At 37.4% G+C, this 20,762-nt stretch overlaps 1 protein-coding gene across 1 annotated transcript in view; it reads right to left on the minus strand.

The window, feature by feature from the left end:
- Positions 1-20,201, minus strand: part of LOC118840707 (transcriptional enhancer factor TEF-3-like) — a 102,663-nt gene extending 82,462 nt beyond the window's left edge. The window contains exon 1 of the mRNA XM_036748054.1: positions 20,145-20,201. Within this exon, the coding sequence (XP_036603949.1) occupies positions 20,145-20,201 (57 nt within the window). The remainder of the gene's footprint in view (positions 1-20,144) is intronic.
- Between the last annotated feature and the right edge of the window lie 561 nt (positions 20,202-20,762).

Genomic DNA, 20,762 nt, shown 5'->3' on the forward strand with positions numbered 1-20,762 from the left:
TTAGATGATTGCACATGTATCACCCACATTAGATTGCTTACCGTCTCAGGGAGGGGGAGAGGAAGAAGGAAGGGACAGAATTTGGAACTCAAAGCTTTTTTTAAAAAATGTTAAAACTGTTTTTTTGGAGGGTGGAAGGCAGAGGAATTGGGGTTAAGTGACTTGCCCAAGGTCACACAGTTAGTGTGTCAAGTGTCTGAGGCTGGATTTGAGCTTAGGTCCTCCTAACTCCATGGCCGGTGTTCTACTCACTGCACTACCTAGCTGCCCCTAAAAATGTTTTAACATGTCATTGGGGAAAGAAATAAAATATTATGCCAAAAAAAAGCAAAAGAAAGAAAAGCATAGAAGGAAAGATGATTATCCTACTGTAAACCACCACCACCCCCACCCCGGTCAGACCACATCTAAAGTGTTGTACTCTGTTTTGGGCAGCATATTTTTAGAAGGAAAATAAACTAAAAAATGTCCAGTTCCTGTTCTGCTTGGTTCTGGAGGGTAGGGGATTAAATACTTGTATCATTCGATTTTTCTTCTGTACTATCACTATGGATGATCCATAAGGCTTGCTAAGACTCTAGAATGTTGCCGTTGACTAGCAGATCTTTGACATGATTTCTGAGGTCATCTGTTGCCAATGAATTAATCTTCCTAAGTTATTCCCAAATCAGGAGCTAGTAAGCTAGAGCCTATGAGCAACATCTTGGGTATATCATTCTTGAAGTGAGAATACATCTGTCCTTTTGCAGAGCTTCATCCTCAATCCTTCCATTTCATTTTTTGTTCATTTGTTTTTGTTACTAGAGAATCACCAAAACAAAATACCATAGTCACCATAGTGAAGTTGAAAAGAATCGGTGTTATTGTAATGCTCGTTGTCACCACTTACTGCTGTTCTATTGGATGGCACTGTGCAGATTATAAAGAGTAAAAGTGTTCAGGTATAGGGTCCTAGCTTGTTATTTGAAGTATCCTTTTAGTGTTTTGAACAGATTGGGATTGATTCCAATGAGTGATGACATGTCAAATATATTTTACAAGTCCAAATATTCCATACTCAAACTTTTCACTTTCTCTGTTGATAGCAACAGCCTTCCTAGCAAATGCCAGGCTTAATCGGACGTGTCCCAGACATGGACAGCTTTTGTCCAAGTCCTTCAAAAGACTGTCATGAGATTTCAATTAAATATCATATAAAATCCTGGGATATGATGGTCATTTGTGCTGCACCATCCAAGAGAGCATTGCATTTCACATTCTCTGTCTTCATGATTACCTCTATATGGGATCCTATGAGTTCAAGTATTGGAGACCCATAGGAAATCTATGATGAAGTCATATTGCTTTTTTCAGGGTCTTCACCTGACCCTATCTACTTTTTCCTCAAAATTGCCAGCACCTTTGCTGCTTTCACCTGATGAATACATTTAGCCTACATATGACCAACTTCTCTACTGCTTTAGCAGGAGATAATTCCATGTCTCCATTGTCATCTGGTGTTGTCTGCATATCCTGCTTTTGCGACCTAACTTTTCTTTGTGTCATCACCTTTCCTGGTAGCCTGGTTTTGTCCATGTTTACTCCTTTCATCAGATTTTTGGTTGCTCTTTAGGTCTCAAAACTATGTCTCCAATGTGAGTTTCTCGCTTTGATTTCAAAGCTGAGAAACAAGAACATGCTTTAGAATAAGGTGAGTCTGAACCTTTAGAGGGCAACTATCTCTGGGCAGTTTTGCCCTTGAATTACTTAAATCTTACATACTTTGTGTTCACCTTATCAAAATTTGGTGAAGACTGGTTCAGGTTAAGTAGATGTCATTTTTATCTCTAGTCTATGTATCAAGTCATCACATACTTGTTCTGGTATAACCTTATTTGTTTTTCTGTGCTTTAATGCTCCCCTTATAATCTGTTTAGTTAAGCATTCAACCAAATTACAAAGTTAGTCCAATCTTCCCCTTTTTCCTAAATGAGATCATAGTAACAAACGAATCATACGAAACCCCACTAACAGATCATCATTTGCAAGTCTATTAAATGCAGGTCTGACCATGTCACTCCCTCCCTTTCCCACCAAACTTCAGCTGGGGACTAGCATAGTGATCACAGGGGATAATCAATGAAGTGAGGAAATCTGGGTTAGAAGCAAGAATATGACTGAAACAGGCAATATTTGATAGTGGTAATTATTTGGATGAGATAGTGTAAATCAATAAAAAATTGTTAAGCAGTTAAAATGCGATATTTTTAATAAAAGGGGGATTTATTTTGTGAAGTTTGGATTCAGTCAAAGCGCCACACCTGAGGACCTAGAGGGCCACATGTGGCCTCGAGGCCCTAGGTTCCCCACCCCTGCCTTAGAACTTACATTTATTTTCCATCTTTGTTTTCTTTAGAACCTGTTCTACTTCCTCATGAAGCACATTGTGATACTATTGGGGAAATTATTGCAGTAATATAATAAATGGGGGAAAATTACCAATCTTTGTCCTTTATCTATTCTGGCTTACGTGCACTGATGTCACAGTTCACTTATATAATATCCTTACTGCACAGAAAGAGTTCATGCACCTCCCTAAGTGCCTAATCAACTGCTACAAGTTATTTAAGCAGCACAGAGAAATTAGCCTCAAGAAGACCTTTCACATTAAAAAAACCCACAAAACAAAAATACCCTTTTTTAATAGAGAAACTAGCTTCTTTTCATATGTGTACTTGCTGAGATATCTAGTAAAAATGCTAATACTTGTCTTAAGAAAAACAGAAATGTGTTTCTTTTGTGATTAGAAAGATTCAGCATCACTAAAAAAAAAAGCAAGATTGTTTTTATTGGAAAGCAAAATAGCTAAAGCTGTTAGCTCACTTTGTAACATTTATACTTTAGATAGAGTCATTTGAGCTCATTTTTTTAGACTAAACATTCGGCATTGCCTTCCAGCTAACAGCTCTGGAGATGAAAGGTACCATTTATAAACCAGTTCCCTTTTCCTTTGAAGGCACAAATTCTCTCATTCACCCCCTCCACACCCCCCACTCTGTTTTGCACATCTATTTGAACCAAAATGATAGTACCTAAAAGGAGACCCTGAAGATATTAAAGATCTTTCCTAACGTGGAAAATAGAGAGATGAATATATGTATATGTAAACATATATGCTTATACACACATCTCTCTATATTATCTCTATCCCTATTATTGTGTGACAAAGATGAAACACAGAAGTTCTACTTACTCATTGTATAATAAACTTATCCATTAGCACTAACCTTCTAATAAATGTCTATAATCATTTGGAAGACTCTTGATAATATTCCAGAACTGTGTTGTTTGATAAGTCTACAGAAGATATCCATTCATAGAATATACGTTAAGCATTTGCAAACATTTGCCAAAAGTAATCTTGAATCTTACTGTCAATATTTTGTCAAGAATGCACAATTTGGGAAATATTTTGATATCCCATCTCCCAGTACATTCAGTCATACATACACTTCAGTCATCAAAAGCTTCAAAAGAGAAAAAAAAATCATTAAGAATTCCTCCTCTGCCAGAATAAAGTAGCCCTGAACTGTCTTGGGATTAGCATTCAGTGAGTCACTTAAGCAGTGCACTACTATATTTGGGGCCTCTATTTGCATACAGATATTGATTCTTATCACACTAATGAATGGTTCATCATATTATGTGACTTTTGCAAGAATTTTCTCTCTGGAGAATTGATTTTTTTTCTTTCTCACGTCAGCTGGGTGTTATAGCTGCTGGAGCCAAGAAAACCATTTTTTTCCTTGAACAAAATCAAACAGAGCAATAAGACTGTGTAGATTACCCACTGTTCCTCCCCTGTCAACCATAAACCATTCTCATTTCCTCACATGGAAAGAATGAACATTTGACCTTTGTCTCTGCATTATCAAAGAAGAGAGGGAAAACTCTACTGTCCAATTATATCATTTATATGATTCCATTAAAGATCCTGTTTTCAGAGAGATCTATACCTACGGGGATTTTTGATCACTGAACTAGTGGCTCCCCTATATTCTCATTTTCAGGTTCATCTACACAGGCGAAGAGAAAAAAAAGATGGCTTAATATGTGAGGTTAAGTCTAGAAGGTTGGAGAGGTTGCAGGGAGGATGAGCTGCTAATCACTCTATTGTAATGAGCCCTTTTCTCCTTCCATCTATGTGTCTGTAGCACTGGCAACACCCTCCAAGAGATGTCATGAGTCTGACAAAATTGAAATGATCTTGCTGTGTCAATCTGTAATACCTCAAATGATTACTCTGAAGTTATCAAATGGAGGTCAAGAATGAGGCAGCAGGGCCCATCACCTTTTGAAAAACAAGGTTTGAGTCTAGCCTCTTCTCTCAGTGGAATAATTTCAGAGAATTGGAAATGAAGAGGGCCTTGGGTTTGGAATAAAGATACTATCCATCAAAATGAAAGGACTAGTGGGGAGAAGGTATGGCAGTCTCCTTTTGGATTGTACTGTTTTATCCCTATTAAAATCCATCCTCAGCTGTTTTTTTTTTTAAACCATGAAAGAAAGATTTAGTTTCTAATATCTATAAAATATCTATAAAATAAAATATTAGTTTCTAATATCTATAAAAATATAAAATAATATATATAATATATATGAATGTATACATACATGTGTATGAACAAATTAAAGGAATAACAAGATTCTGATTTTTTTTTAACAGAATTCATGTTCTGATTTTACCTTTTCTTAAGGTAAGTGGGAATACAATTTTCCGTTGGAAATAGTTGCTTGCATACCAGGCAACCTCATGCTCTTTATTTTGACATGTTTTACAGACATCTTTGTCTTTATGTGTCATCAAATGTGATCTTTATAAAGTGCTTAGCACAATGTCGGGCACATAGTAGAGGCTTCATAAATGCTATTATTATTATTGTTACTGCCGTTAATTCCTCACCTCTCTTCATTAGATTCCTAGCCACTATTTCTAAATAAGGCTGACTATACTTTAGCCATCATCTTCATCTCCCAATTTCTCACAGAACCTTGGGCTTGGCCCATGGGACAATAGATTCTCTGCCATAAACCTTTTTTTAAGCTTAATTTATTTTTAGTTTTCAATATTTATTCCCACAAGATTTTGAGTTCCAAATTTTCTCCCCTTCTCCCCCCTCCCTCCACCCCAAGAGGGCATGCGTTCTGATTACCCCTTTTCCCCAGTCTGCCCTCCCTTCTATCATCCCTTCCCTACCTCTTCCCCCTGACTTTCTTGAAGGGCAAGGTAGATTTTGATATCCCATTGCCTGTATATCTTGTTTCCCAGTTGTATATAAAAACAATTTTTAACAATTGTTTTTAAAATTTTGAGTTCCAAATTCTCTCCTTTCTTCCCTCCCCACCCATCCTCATTGAGAAAGAAAGCAATTCAATATATATTATACATAAATCATTATGCAAAACACTTCCATAATAGTCATATTGTGAAAGATTATTTTTCCCTCCATCCTATTCTGCCCCGCCATTAATTTTATTTTCTTCCTTTGACCTTGTCCCTTTACAAAAGTGTTTGCTTCTGACTAACCCTTCCTGCTATCAGTCCCCTCTTTTATGCCTTCCCCCTCTACTTTCCGGTAGGGCAAAATACCCAATTTTGTGTGTATTTTATTCCCTCCTTGAGCCAAATCTGATGAGAGTAAGGTTCACTCATTCCTTTTGAAGTCCCCCCTCTTCCCTTCCATTTTAACAGTTTTTTTCTTGCCTCTTTTATGAGAGATAATTTACTCCATTCTATCTTTCCCTTTCTTCTTCTCCCAATATATTCCTCTCTCACCCCTTAATTTTATTTTTTTAAATATCATCCCTTCATATTCAACTCACCCTGTGCCCTCTGTCTGTATATATGTATGTATGTATGTATGTATGTATGTATGTATGTATGTATGTATATATGTATGTTCCCTTCAACTACCCTTATACTGAGAAAGGTCTCATAGGTTACAAATTTCATCTTTCCAGGTAGGAATGTAAGCAGTTCAATTTTAATAAGTCCCTTATGATTTCTCTTTCCTGTTTACATTTTCATGCTTTTCTTGATTCTTATATTTGAAAGCCAAATTTTCTATTCAGCTCTGGTCTTTTCTTCAAGAATGCTTGAAAGTCCTCTATTGCATTGAAAATCCATTTTTCCCCTGAAGTACTATACTCATTTTTTCTGGGTAGGTGATTCTTGGTTTTAATCCTTGCTCCTTTGACCTCCAGAATATCATATTCCAAGCCCTTTGATCCCTTAATGTAGAAGCTGCTAGCTCTTCTGTTCTCCTGATTGTATTTCCAAAATACTTGAATTCTTTCTTTCTGGCTGCTTGCAATATTTTCTCCTTGACCTGGGAACATGGAATTTGGCTACAATATTCCTAGAAGTTTTCCTTTGGGGATGTTTTCAAGAGGCTATTGGTAGATTATTTCCATTTCTATTTTCCTCTCTGGTTCTAGAATGTAAGGGCCATTTTCCTTGATGATTTCTTGAAAGATGATATCTAGGCTCTTTTTTTTAATCGTGGCTTTCAGGTAGTCCAGTAATTTAAAAATGATCTCTCCTGTATCAGTTTTCTAGGTCAGTAGTTTTCCCAATGAAATATTTCACATTGTCTTCTATTTTTTTTCATTCTTTTGGTTATATTTTATAATTTCTTGATTTATCATAAGTTCATGAGCTTCCATTTGCTCCATTCTAATTTTTAAGGAATCATTTTCTTCCGTGAGCTTTTGGACCTCCTTTTCCATTTGGCCAATTCTGCTTTTTAAGGCATTCTTCTCTTCACTGGCTTCTTGAATCTCTTTTGCTATTTGGGTTAGTCTATTTTTTAAGTTGTTACTTTCTTCAGTATTTTTGGGTCTCCTTTAGCAAGCTGTTAATTTCTTTTTCATTATTTTCTTGCATCACTCTCATTTCTCTTCCTAATTTTTCTCTACTTCTCTTACTTGATTTTCCAAATCCTTTTCAATCTCTTCCATGGCCTGAGACCAACTTATATTTTTCTTGGAGACTTTTGAAGTAGGATCTTTGACTTCGTTGTCTTCTTCTGACTGTATGTTTTGATCTTCTTTGTTACCAATGATTCTATAATCTGAGTTTCTTACCCTGTGTCCTCATTTTCCCAGCCAATCATTCCATTTTTGAGCTCTTTGCCAAGGTATGACTCTGCTTCCAGAGTGGAGAGTGCTTTCTCCCAAGCTTCAGGGGTTTTGCATAGCTGTTTTCAGAGCTACTTCTAGGCACCTGTAAATTTTCAGTTCTTCTGAGTTGGTATGATCTAAGGAGACATTTCTAGTCCTCTCCTGTCCTGTGCTCTGGTCTGTGAGTGACCTCACATAAAACAAAGGCCTTCTCCTTGTTTGTACACACACACATGCATGTACACACACATACACACACACACACACACACACACACGCATATAGAGAGGTTATATTTGCCAGTTCTGTGCTTATAGCCATAACACAGTGAAGAAAAATGTAGATATTAATGAGAGATTTTTTTTAGAAAAGGAGATTCAAGAAGTTCTTTTTAGCTGGCAGATCTCAATCAATCAGATACATAATTCTATCCTAATATTCCTCTTGGAAATATACATGAAAAAAGAAAAGGCCAGCTATGACTCTCCTCTTGCTTTCTACATAGTCAGAAATCATGGTCTCCCCCTTAGGACATCCTGGGCTAACCCCAGGCATCTTCATCTTTGTCTTGCCACTGGAGTTCAATTAATCTGGAGGAGTGAGTGAGGTTGACAGTTTTGCACAGCTTTGCCTCACTCACATCCAATTCATGTGCGAGTCATCACCCTCATGATGTCATTGGTCCTTTTGGAGAACAAAGGATGAATAACAACAGCAAGGGTTTTGCATGAAGTCTCTACACACACACATACACACACACACACACAGAAAAACTTCCACAGCAGGTGTTGTGAGTTAAACTTTGCTACACACATTTCTTACACATGTGCCTTACTACAAGTAGAACTTAAGTTTAAGCTTATTCCTCCCATGGATCTTGTGTGAATTTGTGCGAAGGAGTAAACTGGTTTCTTAGGAAAACATTTTGTATTAACTGTCTTTACTATGCAATCTGAGAGTTGTAGTAATTGCTCTTTGGGGATCCAACCTGCATATTTGAAGTTTGGGAATGCTACTATTTCTTCTCTTCCTCCTCTTCCCCCTTCTCCTGCCTTCTCCTTTTCCTTCTCTTTCCCCTCCTCCTTCACCTTCCTATCTCCCTACCACTCCTTCTCTTCTTCCCCCTTCTCCTTCTCCTTCCTCTTCTTCTTTACTTCATTCTCCTCTTCCTTCTCCACTGCTTCTTCTTCATTTGTGCATATATATATATATATATATATATATATATATATATATATGTATACACATACATATATATATATACACATATACATATATATGTATATATACACACACACACACACACATACATACATACATATATATATATATATATATATATATATATATATATATATATTCGTTTTCCAAAAACTGGGACAATTTGCTTTTTGTCCTGCACAGTTTTTATTCCTGGTTTCTTGAAATATAGCTCTGAAAAAACAGGCTTTTAAGAAGCCCATTGTGTTTCAATGGAGCTACTTGACTATACCTTTAAGTCCAAATTACTCTGGCTTTCATTGAATGCCCAATAATAGCCCCAACCCAAGCCTCTGCACGTCATTGTTTAGATTTTGATGCCTTAGAATGAGTGTAAATAGCAATTGTTTTCTGTTCTAGCCAGAAACTCTGAGTATCTCCTTTTGAGACTGACATCTTTGTAATGGCCATATTGAACCATTTTTTTCTCAACTCTTACCTACCCCTTTGTCATTGAATGGGTTTAGCATCAGACAAACTGGGACCTGGGAAAGATCTTATTTTAGAAAGGCCAAGGTTACCCACTGCATCGTGGACCATCACCAGTCATGTTTGTCTTGCTACTGCACTTTTGTGACTCTATAGGAGAGAGCGAGGCTGATGACTTTACACTGCTCTGCTTCAATCATGTCCAATTCACACAAGTCAAAACATTGCCCTCATAATGTCATTGGTCCTCTTCAACAATGAAGGACAAACAAAAACATTTTCTCTTGGAGAGGGATAGATTAGTTTCCAGATCAGTTACCTACTCATGCCACAGGTGAGCTGAGCTATCTTTGTATTTAGATAGCAACCGGCTGTATAAATTTCTATGTCTACATCACACCAATATCTATTTATACTCATACCAACACCTATACCTGTATCTATATTTGCCTGTCTGCCTATATGTGCACATATGTATTTACACACATATTTATACATGCATATATGCATATGTATATGCATTCTAACATATACATTAATAGTTACATAAATATCTGTGTGTCCAAATATGTCTTATTGTAGTTTTGGGCTACTATACCTAAAACCTGTGATTTAGAGCAATAGATATTCTTTATCAACTTGCTCTTTTTTTGTATTGATGGGCAGGCTAAACTCCTTTGAGTCATTAAACATTTCTTGTAAGAGACTCTTTAACGTATTGAAGCTTTATGAAATTAGCCTAATCTCATCAATATACAGGAATATCTATAAAACCTCATCATCCACTGATCATTCCTCTTTGATCTGGACTCTGCCCTGGATTTCCTTTGTCAAAATGGCAAAAAAAATGCCATTGGTAAACATTCACCGCCTTACTTTATGTTTCTTCTTATATTTATTATTAGAGAATCATCAAATTGGCTTATTTCTGCTATTCATGGAATCTCGGCTGATCTTTGTATACACAGGAGACACTCTGTAGGAAAATAGACTTGCAAGGTGGCATTTTGTTATATTGAATTAAATGTTTTAATTAAAAAAGTGAGAGCTTATTTTCTCTATATCGTTTAGTCAATTGTGAATTAGTGAAGATATAGTTAATTGCTGAATACTGCCTGGGGAAATCGTGTTCCTTTCTAATACCCTCATCAAGGATGCTAGAGATTCCTATACAGCTGATCCTCATAAAGATTTTAAATAAATGGAGAATATGTATATGGGTTGGTAGTAATTGATATTCCCTTCCTCATCATTTTTTTCAGTATTAATAACACAAGGTATTTTTTTCACACTTTGATATCTTTCATTTCTTCAGATACTCTTGTGTCAAATTGGTCCCTCAATCCCCTTTCAATTGTATGGCCTCCAGCATGAATCTTCTCAATGTGTAATTGACACAATATGGATGCTTTTTTCCTTCCCTTCCTCTCCCTTCCCTTCCCTTGCTCTACCCTGCCCTTCACTCCCCTGCCCTACCCTGCTCTTTCCTCCACCTCTATAAATACATCTGAGCCCTTGACACTAATGTTCAAGTATTGTTGTTCTACTACCATTGATAAAGAAGAGTCTCTTAAAATGGATTTTGCAAAGCCTTTCCATTGTTCTTCTGCTATTTGTCTTTTCAATTCAATCCTTGAATGTCTTTGGGATGATTTGCTTAGTTGACTGTCTTGTCAAGTTTTCTTTAACCTAGTTTTTCCATCCACTACTTCTTTCTGCTTTAAGAGATGAAACTGCTCATAATCAGGCATTTTTTATAAAATTTTCCAAATGAATTTATACTCTAGCTAGGTGTTGCCTTTTGTAGGCATTTCTCCCTATCTGATGAAATCACTTTGTAGGCCCTTTTGAGCACCTTGTTGTGACATATAGTGTATATTAGCCAAACCTCTAGATAAAATTATTATAATCAGAGTCAATGTTATTTCTGTTGCAATTTCCCATTTTAACTTTAGTTATTATTTAAATAATTCAGGGTTAAATCATTTCAATTTCTTCCCATATCTTTCTTCTTCATTATTCTTAAAAAAAATTCTTATTTCAGATCAGAAGAACTGACAGCTTGACTCGATACAAATGACTTGTTTAAGGGTGACTCCCACAACAAGTCTTTTCTTATTCATAAAAATATAGTAGAATTTTTTTTTTGTGGTATTATTTGGTTCTTGCTACATCTGGCACTATGCCTAGTATAATTGCTTTTGTGAAGAAAGTATTCAACAAAATGAGGCATAAAGCAGTAGTGTATATATAGTCTTTGGGCTCTCCCACACCTTATTCTTGAATCATGCGTTCCTCAATGTTTCTCCCTATTCTTACCATTTTAAAAATTTGTTTGTTTGTATTGAAGTCATCAGATAACATATTATGTATTGATTTAAATTTAAATGGAATTATAAAGTTCTTCATAGAATTTCTCTACCACTTCTTCAGCAACTATTTTGGCATATGAGCTTCAATTAAGTATATTTTAAGGTAATATTTTGGAACATATTTATTATTAACCCTTGAAAACATGAAAACCAAATATTGATGAAGTAATGTTTCTTCTTGCCTCTGGGTATATAATAAAATCCACTTCCAAGTTTTTTTCCCTCTTCATCTCCAAGAAGCATCTCCAAACCATCTTTCCATTTAAATGCCACTTTTCCCCCCATTTTTTTGGTTTTATTTATAACAAGAATACTAAGACTGATATAATTCAATTCATCCAACAGTATGTCCATTCATTAGTCATTGGAGAAGTATCTCATATTTAGAGTACCATGAGTAAAGTTGAAGTTCATTGAGAGTGTAAAAATATTTGCTCAGCACTCTCTGTCCCCTTTCCTGTCATTCTGCCATTCCAGATACAGAACAGGGCCACATAGGCCTTAGGACATTTTAAAAGTATATTATTTTAATGTCACATGTTGCCATATGGCCCCTTTTCTGTTAGATGGTCAGCCTATCAGTGATGTTGTTTTCTGTCAGATCTGGGTAGTTTCTTGGAAAATAAATTAATTGTGTTACTGAAGCCATATTAAAAGATGTTTGAGCATGGTTGACATGCCAAGGATTGTACTAAGCTTGTACAGTATTCCAGAACCCAAGATTACCTGCATGTCATAGTAAGGCTTAAGAGTAGGGTAGATGCAGAAGAAATATACAACACTCAAAAAACACTATAACAGACCTTTTGTGGGATTGTTGAGAAAAAAAGTAATTTTCATATTACACCTTGACTATCTAAGCAACTCACAGGAATTATCATAGAGGGTTCTCAAAGTCCTTATCTCCTTTTTAGTCCCACAGTCCCAATGTGTTCCTTGTGTTTTTCTTCTCCTCCTCCTTAGAGAAGCATGCTGTTATGGAAATCTCCCTCTGGTTGGCTGATACCTATTAAACCTGAGGACTCTTGACTTGCTGCTGAAAATGAACTAGAAAGGTAGGCAGGTATTCAGAAATCCGGGAAATCTAGGCTCACTGGATAAATATGCCTTTTCTGTTACATGCTTCTTCTGTAAGTTGTCATTACTTCTCTCGGGGGTGTAGCTAAAGAAATCACCTCAAACTCCTTCCCTCTACACTCCTCTCTCGGTAATGGAAGCTCAAAGGAAAGGAAGCATGCAAAAAGGGCAAAGCATCAAAAAAGAGCAGAGATATTTCCAAAGTTCATTCATATAAGCTATGGGATGGGACAGATGTGTGTGGGTAGAGTGAGGGGAGAAAGCAGTAGGTCGTATCCTTCAAAAAGAAACCTATTCTCCTTACACTCAGTTACCCATCATTTTCAGTACACCCCAAATTTTAAGAGGCCAAATGGTTGTGCCTTCCTAGCCAATTTTCAGCTCCAGACCATCAAATAAATCAGATGTTACCCTGTTGGATTCATCTCTCCAGTGAGTTAAATCATGCTCATCCTAACTACATTTAATTAAACTCTTATATACTACAATCATCTTATTAAGTTAGAAAGTGTTCCTGGCCCCATTGCTCCTAGTTATTAGCCCAATGAAAGAATTCTACTACATTTTAATGTAACACAAGCTGTCCTGGCCCCAGATCCTTGAAGGCCATTACCCTTACCACCTGAACCCCTGATTTTTCTAGTAACCTTAAGGGGAATCAGGGACATATAGGCTCTCTGCCAGTGACTCTAGTCTCAATCAATGGTGTTCCCCCAAGAGTAGGTGGTGGTCTCTTATACTTCAGTTCCATTTAATCACAGTCAGAGTAGCTTTTACCCAGAAATATTTACTTCAGAAGGTATAATGACCAATATACAAACTTATTCCACTAACACATAAAAGATGTAATCCTCCCCATTCTCCCTCCATATTATATCAGTCTCTAAGGAAGGGAAGGGCATTAGGTTTATAGGTTAGCTCAGTTCCTAAAGAGCAAAATCCCAGTTCCAAATTAAAAGCCTTTTTCGGGGGCCTTCCAGTCACCCTGGCTTCTCTGGGCTTCCATGGTGGGCTGGCCACAACATCTAATCTACAATCCTGTCTCCAAGCTGGTCATGGCTCAAATTCCTAGGTCCCAGAGAATCATCTCTACACATGAAACTGAGGAGGACAAAAAACAAAAAAGCAGAAATAACTACCTCCAGGCCCATTTCCCAGTTGAGGTAAATGAGGGAGAACAGGAACAGGCTCAGAAGGAAGTCCTTCCCCTGTTTACAATTCAATTCATGGGATCAGTGCTATGGGTGAGCACTGTGATTTTAATGCAGTAGACATAGCAGAAAGCAGAGTCCAAAAAGAGAAGCTTAACAGCGAGTGACCTTTTCAGTCTGGCCAGATTTAAAGACACAGGGAGGCAACACCCGTGAATGTGGTAGAGGTAGTAGAGGCCTCCATGTTAAGCAATCTCTACACGTTCTAAAAGCCCTTCAAGGGTGCCTCCATATTAAGTAAATTAGGCCTGCCTAGACAAGCTCAGGTTACATTAATACCATCTATCCTATTCATGGAGGATGATTTGAAAGCCAAAGAACACTGAGTTTTGAATTCGCTAAATACAAAAGCAAGGTGACGAAAGAAAATCAATTGACAGCTCATGTGCACAACTGGAAATTAACTTAAGTTAGAGGCCTAAAGGGATGACTAAATGTAGGAGGATGAGGAAAGAATCATGTGACTTGGGGCCTGTGGAAAAGGACCTTTTCTTCTCCACTCCAGATATAGCCATAGGAATTAAGGATTAGTCAGAGAGCAAAATTGCCTGTCATTGTAAGACCCTCACATGGCAGGGGGGTCGGGGGGGGCAGGATTTCATGGCTGACACCTTTCTAACTTCTAGGAGTATTTATTCAGTTTAGTATGAACCACCAAACTTATGAGTTGACTAGTTCACATAGCTAAAATATAGAAACTAAAGGGGGAGTAAATGGACTCTAACTTGAGGGGCAAGTTGGGTCTGGGAAGTGGCTAAGAAATTTCATTCCATGGTACATATGTTCAACATTTCTTGATTTTACCCAGCCTTCTCTAATCTGTTTTAACTGCTTACTAATGCTTCCATCATTCAAGAGTTCTAAAATTCCTTTATCTCAAAATAATTTTTTGGCCTTTCACCTTGCTCCCTGCCTTATCACCCCTAAACATGTTCTTTGTCCTCACTATGACCTCTGATCCCTCCACCCTTTAGTTCTTTCCCAGCTCTTTACTTTTACACTGGCTATATTTCCTTCCCTTGACCACTTGACTCCTTGGTGAAATAGTTTAACTCTGTATTATCCTCTGTTCTGGAGTTCTTTGTCCCCTCATCCTATTGCCAGTAATGCCCTCATAAGCCTCAGTCTTGAATTACTATCTTTTGTTCTCTCTCCTATTCATGTACTGCTAAACCAAGATGAATTGATGCACAAAAAAATGCTAAGAGGATGCACTACAAACTTATATGAAATAATCAAAAGGGAATATTCAGCATAACAAGGCAATCCTTTTACACCACTGCAGTGGATAGAGTGCTATGCCTGAGTTCAAACACAGGCTCAAACACTCATTAGCTGTGTGACCTTGGGCAAGTCATTTAACCCTGTTTGCCTCAGTTTCCTCATCTGTAAAATAAAATGGAGAAGGAATTGGCAAACTACTCCAGTATCTTTGTCAAGAAAACTCCGAATGGGGTTATGAAGAGTTTAACATGGCTGAAACAACACAACAAAATTTGATTCATTGTTCCGCTGAAGACATTGGCTTTTCCAGACCTTTTCATCCCTCCTCAAACCTCCCATGCTTCTACCTCATATTTCATCAAAAACAAACAAAACAAAACAAAGAAGCAAACAAAAACAAAATACTGAGGCTATTTGCTGAGCTCTACATCTTTTTCCCTTGACTTTTCCTCAGATGGCTTCAATATGTTCAAAATTGAACTGGTTATCTTCCCCAGGCCCCAACACTTTCCTCTTCCTAACTTCCCTATTACTATTGAGGGTACCTCCATTCTTTCAGCCATCCATGGTTTCAACTTAGGTGTCATCCTTCATTCTCTCTCTTTCTTTCTCTCCCTCTTTTCTCTCTTTTTCTCTCTCTCTCATCTGTTTGCAAGTCCTATAGATTCTGCATTTGCAGCATCTCTTATATATGTCCCATTTTCTTCTCTAATACTGCCCAACTTTGGTACCAGCCCTCATCATCTCAAACCAGGTCTATTGCAATAATTGTAGTTCTCCCTGCTTCAACTCTTTCCTCACTCCAGTCCATCCTCCATTCAGCTTTCAAATTGATATTCCTAAAGTGCAGGGTTAGGTGTATCACCACTCTATTCAATAAACTCCAATTGTCCCCTATTGCCTACAAAATAAAAGAAAAAGTCCTTTATTTGGCATTCAAACTCCTTCACAGACTGGCCCTCTTCTACCTTTCCAGTCTTCTTAACCTTATTCCCTTCTCACATTCTGTAATCTAGTGAATTTGGTTTCCTTGGTGTTTTCACACAGGGAACTCTGTCTCTGTAAATTTTCCTTTTTTTAATGAATGTATTATTTAATTATTTATATTCATTTTTAAAAAAATTGAGTTCCAAATTCCACCCCCCCTCCCCATTGAGGAAGCAAGAAATGTGATGTCAATTGCATATGTAAAATCACACAAAACTTATTTCCATATTAGCCATGTCGCAAAAAAAGCAAGAACAATTTTAGATAGTGAAAAAAAAATATGATGCTTCAATCCACACTAAGACTTCATTAGCCCTCTCTCTGGAAGTGGATAGCATTTTTCGTTATTAGTCCTTTGGAATTGTCTTGGATCATTGTCTTGATCACAGTAGCTAAGCTTATCACAGTTGATCATCCTCCCAATATTGCTACTGCTGGAAAAAATATTCTCCTGGTTCTGCTCACTTCACTTTGCATCAGTTAATATAATCCTATTCAGATTTTTCTGAAACTATCTGGCTCATTATTTTTATAGCATGTCTTCTTTCATTTTTTTTCATTCTTTTTACTTTTATTGCTTCTTGGTAGCTTATGGAGTCATTAGCTTCTTCTTGCCCAATTATAATTTTAAGAAATTATTTTCTTCAATGATCTTTTGTACCTTCCCCCGTCCCCAACCCAATTTGGCTAGTTCTGCTTTTTAAGGAATTCTTTTCTTCAGTGACTTTTTTGTCCGTCTTTCACCATCTGGACAACTCTGTTCTTAACATATTATTTTCTTTAGGTTTTTGTGTATTTGTGTGTGTGTGTGTGTGTGTGTGTGTGTGTGTGTGTGTGTGCATGTGTGTGCATGTGTGTGTGTGTGAGACTCTCTTACCAAGATGTTGGTTTTCTTTTTTTACAATTTTCTTCAATCACTTTTATTTCTTTTCTCCATTTTTTCTCTGCTTTTCTAATTTGATTTTTAAAATACTTTGTTAGCTCTTCCAGGAATTTTTGTGTCTAATTCACATTTTTCTTTGAGGCTCTGTTTATAGCTGTTTTGACATTATTGTTTTCTTCTGAGTTTGTGGCTTGATGTTCCCTGTCATCACAGTAGATTTTTGTGGTCAGGTTTTTTTTTTGTTGTTGTTGTTATTGTTTGCTCATTTTTCCCAACTATTTCTTAACTTTTAACTTTACATTAAAGTTGAGTTCTACTCCTGGAGTTGGGAGAAGGGGAAGCACTGCTCTAAACTGAATGTTTTTTGCTCTTGTTTTCAGTGCAAGTTTGGGGGTAGTGGAGAGACTAAAGTATTTGGTTCTTCCAATATAGTATGATCCAAGGAAACATGTGGTCACTACTCTCCTGGCCTACACTCTGGTCTTTACACTGGAAAGTCTCTTGCTCCCCTTTGGATGCAATTCTAGTGCTCCTCTTGACCTTGGAACTCTGACAACGTCCCCTGCTTTCCTATAGCCACAAGTGCTAGTCTTCCTCTCCCTTGGAATGAAACTGAGACTTCTGCTCCCTTGTGACTGACCATAAGCATTGTTCTCCACCCTGGAACTGTAACCCAGGCCCCTGTTCCCATCCAACACCATGTGCTAGTGTTCCTCTTCATTTTGGAATGGTGACCTGGAACTACATATGGGCAATGCACCCAGTGCCTGCAAATGTTCCTCGGAAATATCTTGCTGACCAGTTGTCCAATCCTTTCACAATCTGTGCTGAGAGCACCCAAATCTCTTGCTGCTGTTGCAGCTACTTCCAAGGCCTACTGCTGGTGTTGTGGCCTTGTGTGCTTCAGGCTGGCCTCCACTCCTGTTTCACAGATGTTTTGCTGACCTTTTAAATCGTCTTGGGCTGGAAAAAGTCTCACTTTGACCTTTTCTTGGCTTTACCACTCTAGAATTCAATTTGTGGCATTATTGTAAAGTTGTTTAGAGCAGAATGTTGGGAGAATTTAACTGGGTTGCTACCTCTACTCCACCATCTTGGCTCTGCCTCCCTCTGTAACTTTTCGTTTGCTGCTCCATACTGGAATTCTCTCTCTCTTCACTTCTTCCTCCTGGTTTTGATATCTGGATGATTTCAAGCCTCAGCTAAAATTCCACTTTCAAGGAAACTTTCCTAATACTAATGTCTTCCTTTAGAGATTATCTTCAATTTTTCCTATAAATGTTTTATACATAGTTATTTGCATAGTTTCCCCCAATAGATCACAAACTCCTTGACAGCTGAAACTTTTTGCTTTTCTTTGTATGACCAGCTCCTAGAGCAGAGCCTGGAATATAGCAGATATTTAATAAACACGTATTGACTTGACCTGACATGAAAATGATATACATGGCTAATGAAAATTTGCAGGGTATACAAAAGGAGGATTTTTCAGGACTACAGAAATGCATGAATCAATGCTAGCAGAGTTTGGAATAGTAATTAATACACAATCATTGTAATTGTGTTTGTGTGTGCCTTTTCATATGATATACAAAAATGCATACAATCTGCTCTAAAATTGGAGCAGGGTAGGAAAGAGTTAGTCTGCTTTCCCTCAATCTGGTAGAAATCCCTAACTGTTTACGTGGGGTAGTCAATATGTATTGACTTAGGTTAGCCTAAGACTGGATCTCAAAACTATAGCACCTTTTCTGCTGATAACAGGTCAGTTTCTTGACCTATAAAATGAATTGGAGAATGGAATGGTGAACTGCTCTAGAATATTTGCCAAGAAAACTCCAAATGGAGTCACAGAGTCAGACACAACTGAAAAATGACTGAACAACAAAATCATATATATATATACAAAGTTTGCAGTATATGTGCTATATGTTATTAATAGTAAATATGAAATACACAGAGTGTTTGGCATTTGAGCAGAAAAAATAGACATATATCTGGCATTGGATTGAAATACATACACATATGTGATTATTTTTAAACTGGTCTGTAATTTTATTAATATAGTAAAGTATTGGTGAATAGTTTCCTCTAAAAATAGTGGGATTTGCTTTGTGACATACAGTAATAGAGAATTGTCTGGGGAAATTATATGTGTATCTATGAATGTATATATATATATATATATATATATATATATACATATATATACATATATACACACACACACACACACACACACATATATATAATATGCACATAGGTATGCCAAAATACATTTGTGCATATATATTTGTGTGTGTAAATGCATGGTGATGCATGTTGTTCAGTTGTTTCAGCTACTTCTTACTCTTTCTGACCCCATTTGGGATTTTCTTGGGAAACATATTGGGGTGGCTTATCGTTTACTTCTCCAGCTCATTTTATACATGAAGAAACTGAGGCAAACAGGGTTAAGTGAGATGCCCAGGGTCACACAGCTAGTAAATGTCTGGGGGCATATTGGAACTCAGGAAGTTAAGACTTCTTGACTCCAGGTCTGACACTCTATCCACTACACTACCTAGCTGCAATAAATAGATAGATAGATAGGGAGGGAGAGAGGGAGACAGGGAGAGAGAGAGAGAGAGAGAGAGAGAGAGAGAGAGAGAGAGAGAGAGAGAGAGAAAGAGAGAGAGAAAGAGAGAGAAAGAGAAAGAGATGCACACATACACACACATAAGTTGTCCCAAGCAGTTCTCTATGTATATGTATATGTGTTCATGTACACATGTGTATATGTATATATGGTACAATAGGGAAAGCTTAATATAATTTAATGTAATGATTCATTTTAGAGTTTGAAGTGAATTTTGAGATCATTTATTCTACTCTCCCTCATTTTACTTTTTTTAAAAAAGCACTTTAAATATTTTTTGTGTATTGCTGGAATTGGAATAGAGTTCATTGTATTGAGCATGCTCTGACTGCCAGTGCTTATTCACATGGGGTTCAGTGATGAAGAACAATCATTAACGGTGGTAAGAGGATATCCACTAAGCAAATAGGGTACCTGGACATGAGAAGCTACCCAATTAGTATATTTTAAAAGTCAAGAAAGCTCCTGATCTCTATCTCTTTCTTGCTTACTCTGTCTGTCTCTGTCTCAATATCTCTGTCTGACTCTGTGTCTTTCTCTGTCTTTGTCTCTGACTCTGTTTTTCTCTCTCTCTCCCTCTGTGTGTCTCTCCCATGTTTTCATTTTGTCTCCAGGATATGTGGCAAGCAGCTCTCCTTTTACCATCTGCTGGGTGTGTCTGAACCCTTGCATCCTCTCCTTGGAGAAGGGTCAGGGAGAGCTAGTCTGCTTTCCCTCATCCTGATAGAAATCCCTAACTGCTTCCATGGGGTAGACATCATGTATTGACTTAGATTAGCCTAAGACTGGTCTCAAAACTCTAGCACATTCTCTGCTTTCTGTTTCTTTCCTAAGTATGGATGACTGAGCAGCATTCCTGTGAGATAGGGGCAGTCCTTGCCCTCAGTTTTCCTTCTGTCTACCTGCATCTTCTCTGTTTCTTTCGCTGGATCTTCAGCCACATCATGTCCATTAACCATGGTTATCTTTCTTGACAATCTCATCTATTTCCATCGGTTCAATTTTCATCTCTATGCTGATGAGTTCTAGGTCTATATGTCCAAGCCCAGTTTCTCTTCTGAGTTCCAGTGCCACATCACCAACCATCTTAATAGCATTTCAAACTGTGTGATTCATGGGCATCTATAAGTCCACATGTCCAAAATAACTTATTACCTTCCCCCTGCCAACTCAGACCTATTCTGAACTTCTCAATTATCTTTAAGGGCATCACCATCATCCCAGTCATCCAGATTCACAACCTCAGTCATCATTAATTGTTCACTTACTCATATCGTATTACTGTCGGTTGGCTAAGCTTGTTGTTTCTACCTCCACAATATTCCTCCTGTATATTTTCTTCTCTCTATTCACAGTCACAACTCTATATCAGTGCTCGATCATCTCCGACTTGTACTACTACAGCCACTACCTAGTTGATCTCCCTTCCTCAACTCCTCTCCTACTCGGTCCCTCCTCCTGCCACAATGACTTTCTTCTACATGTCCACCAACCAGGCCATCTTGTTTTTCTTTGCACAC

This window comes from Trichosurus vulpecula, chromosome 1, assembly GCF_011100635.1.
Source record: "Trichosurus vulpecula isolate mTriVul1 chromosome 1, mTriVul1.pri, whole genome shotgun sequence".
NCBI classification, from domain to species: Eukaryota; Metazoa; Chordata; class Mammalia; order Diprotodontia; family Phalangeridae; genus Trichosurus; species Trichosurus vulpecula.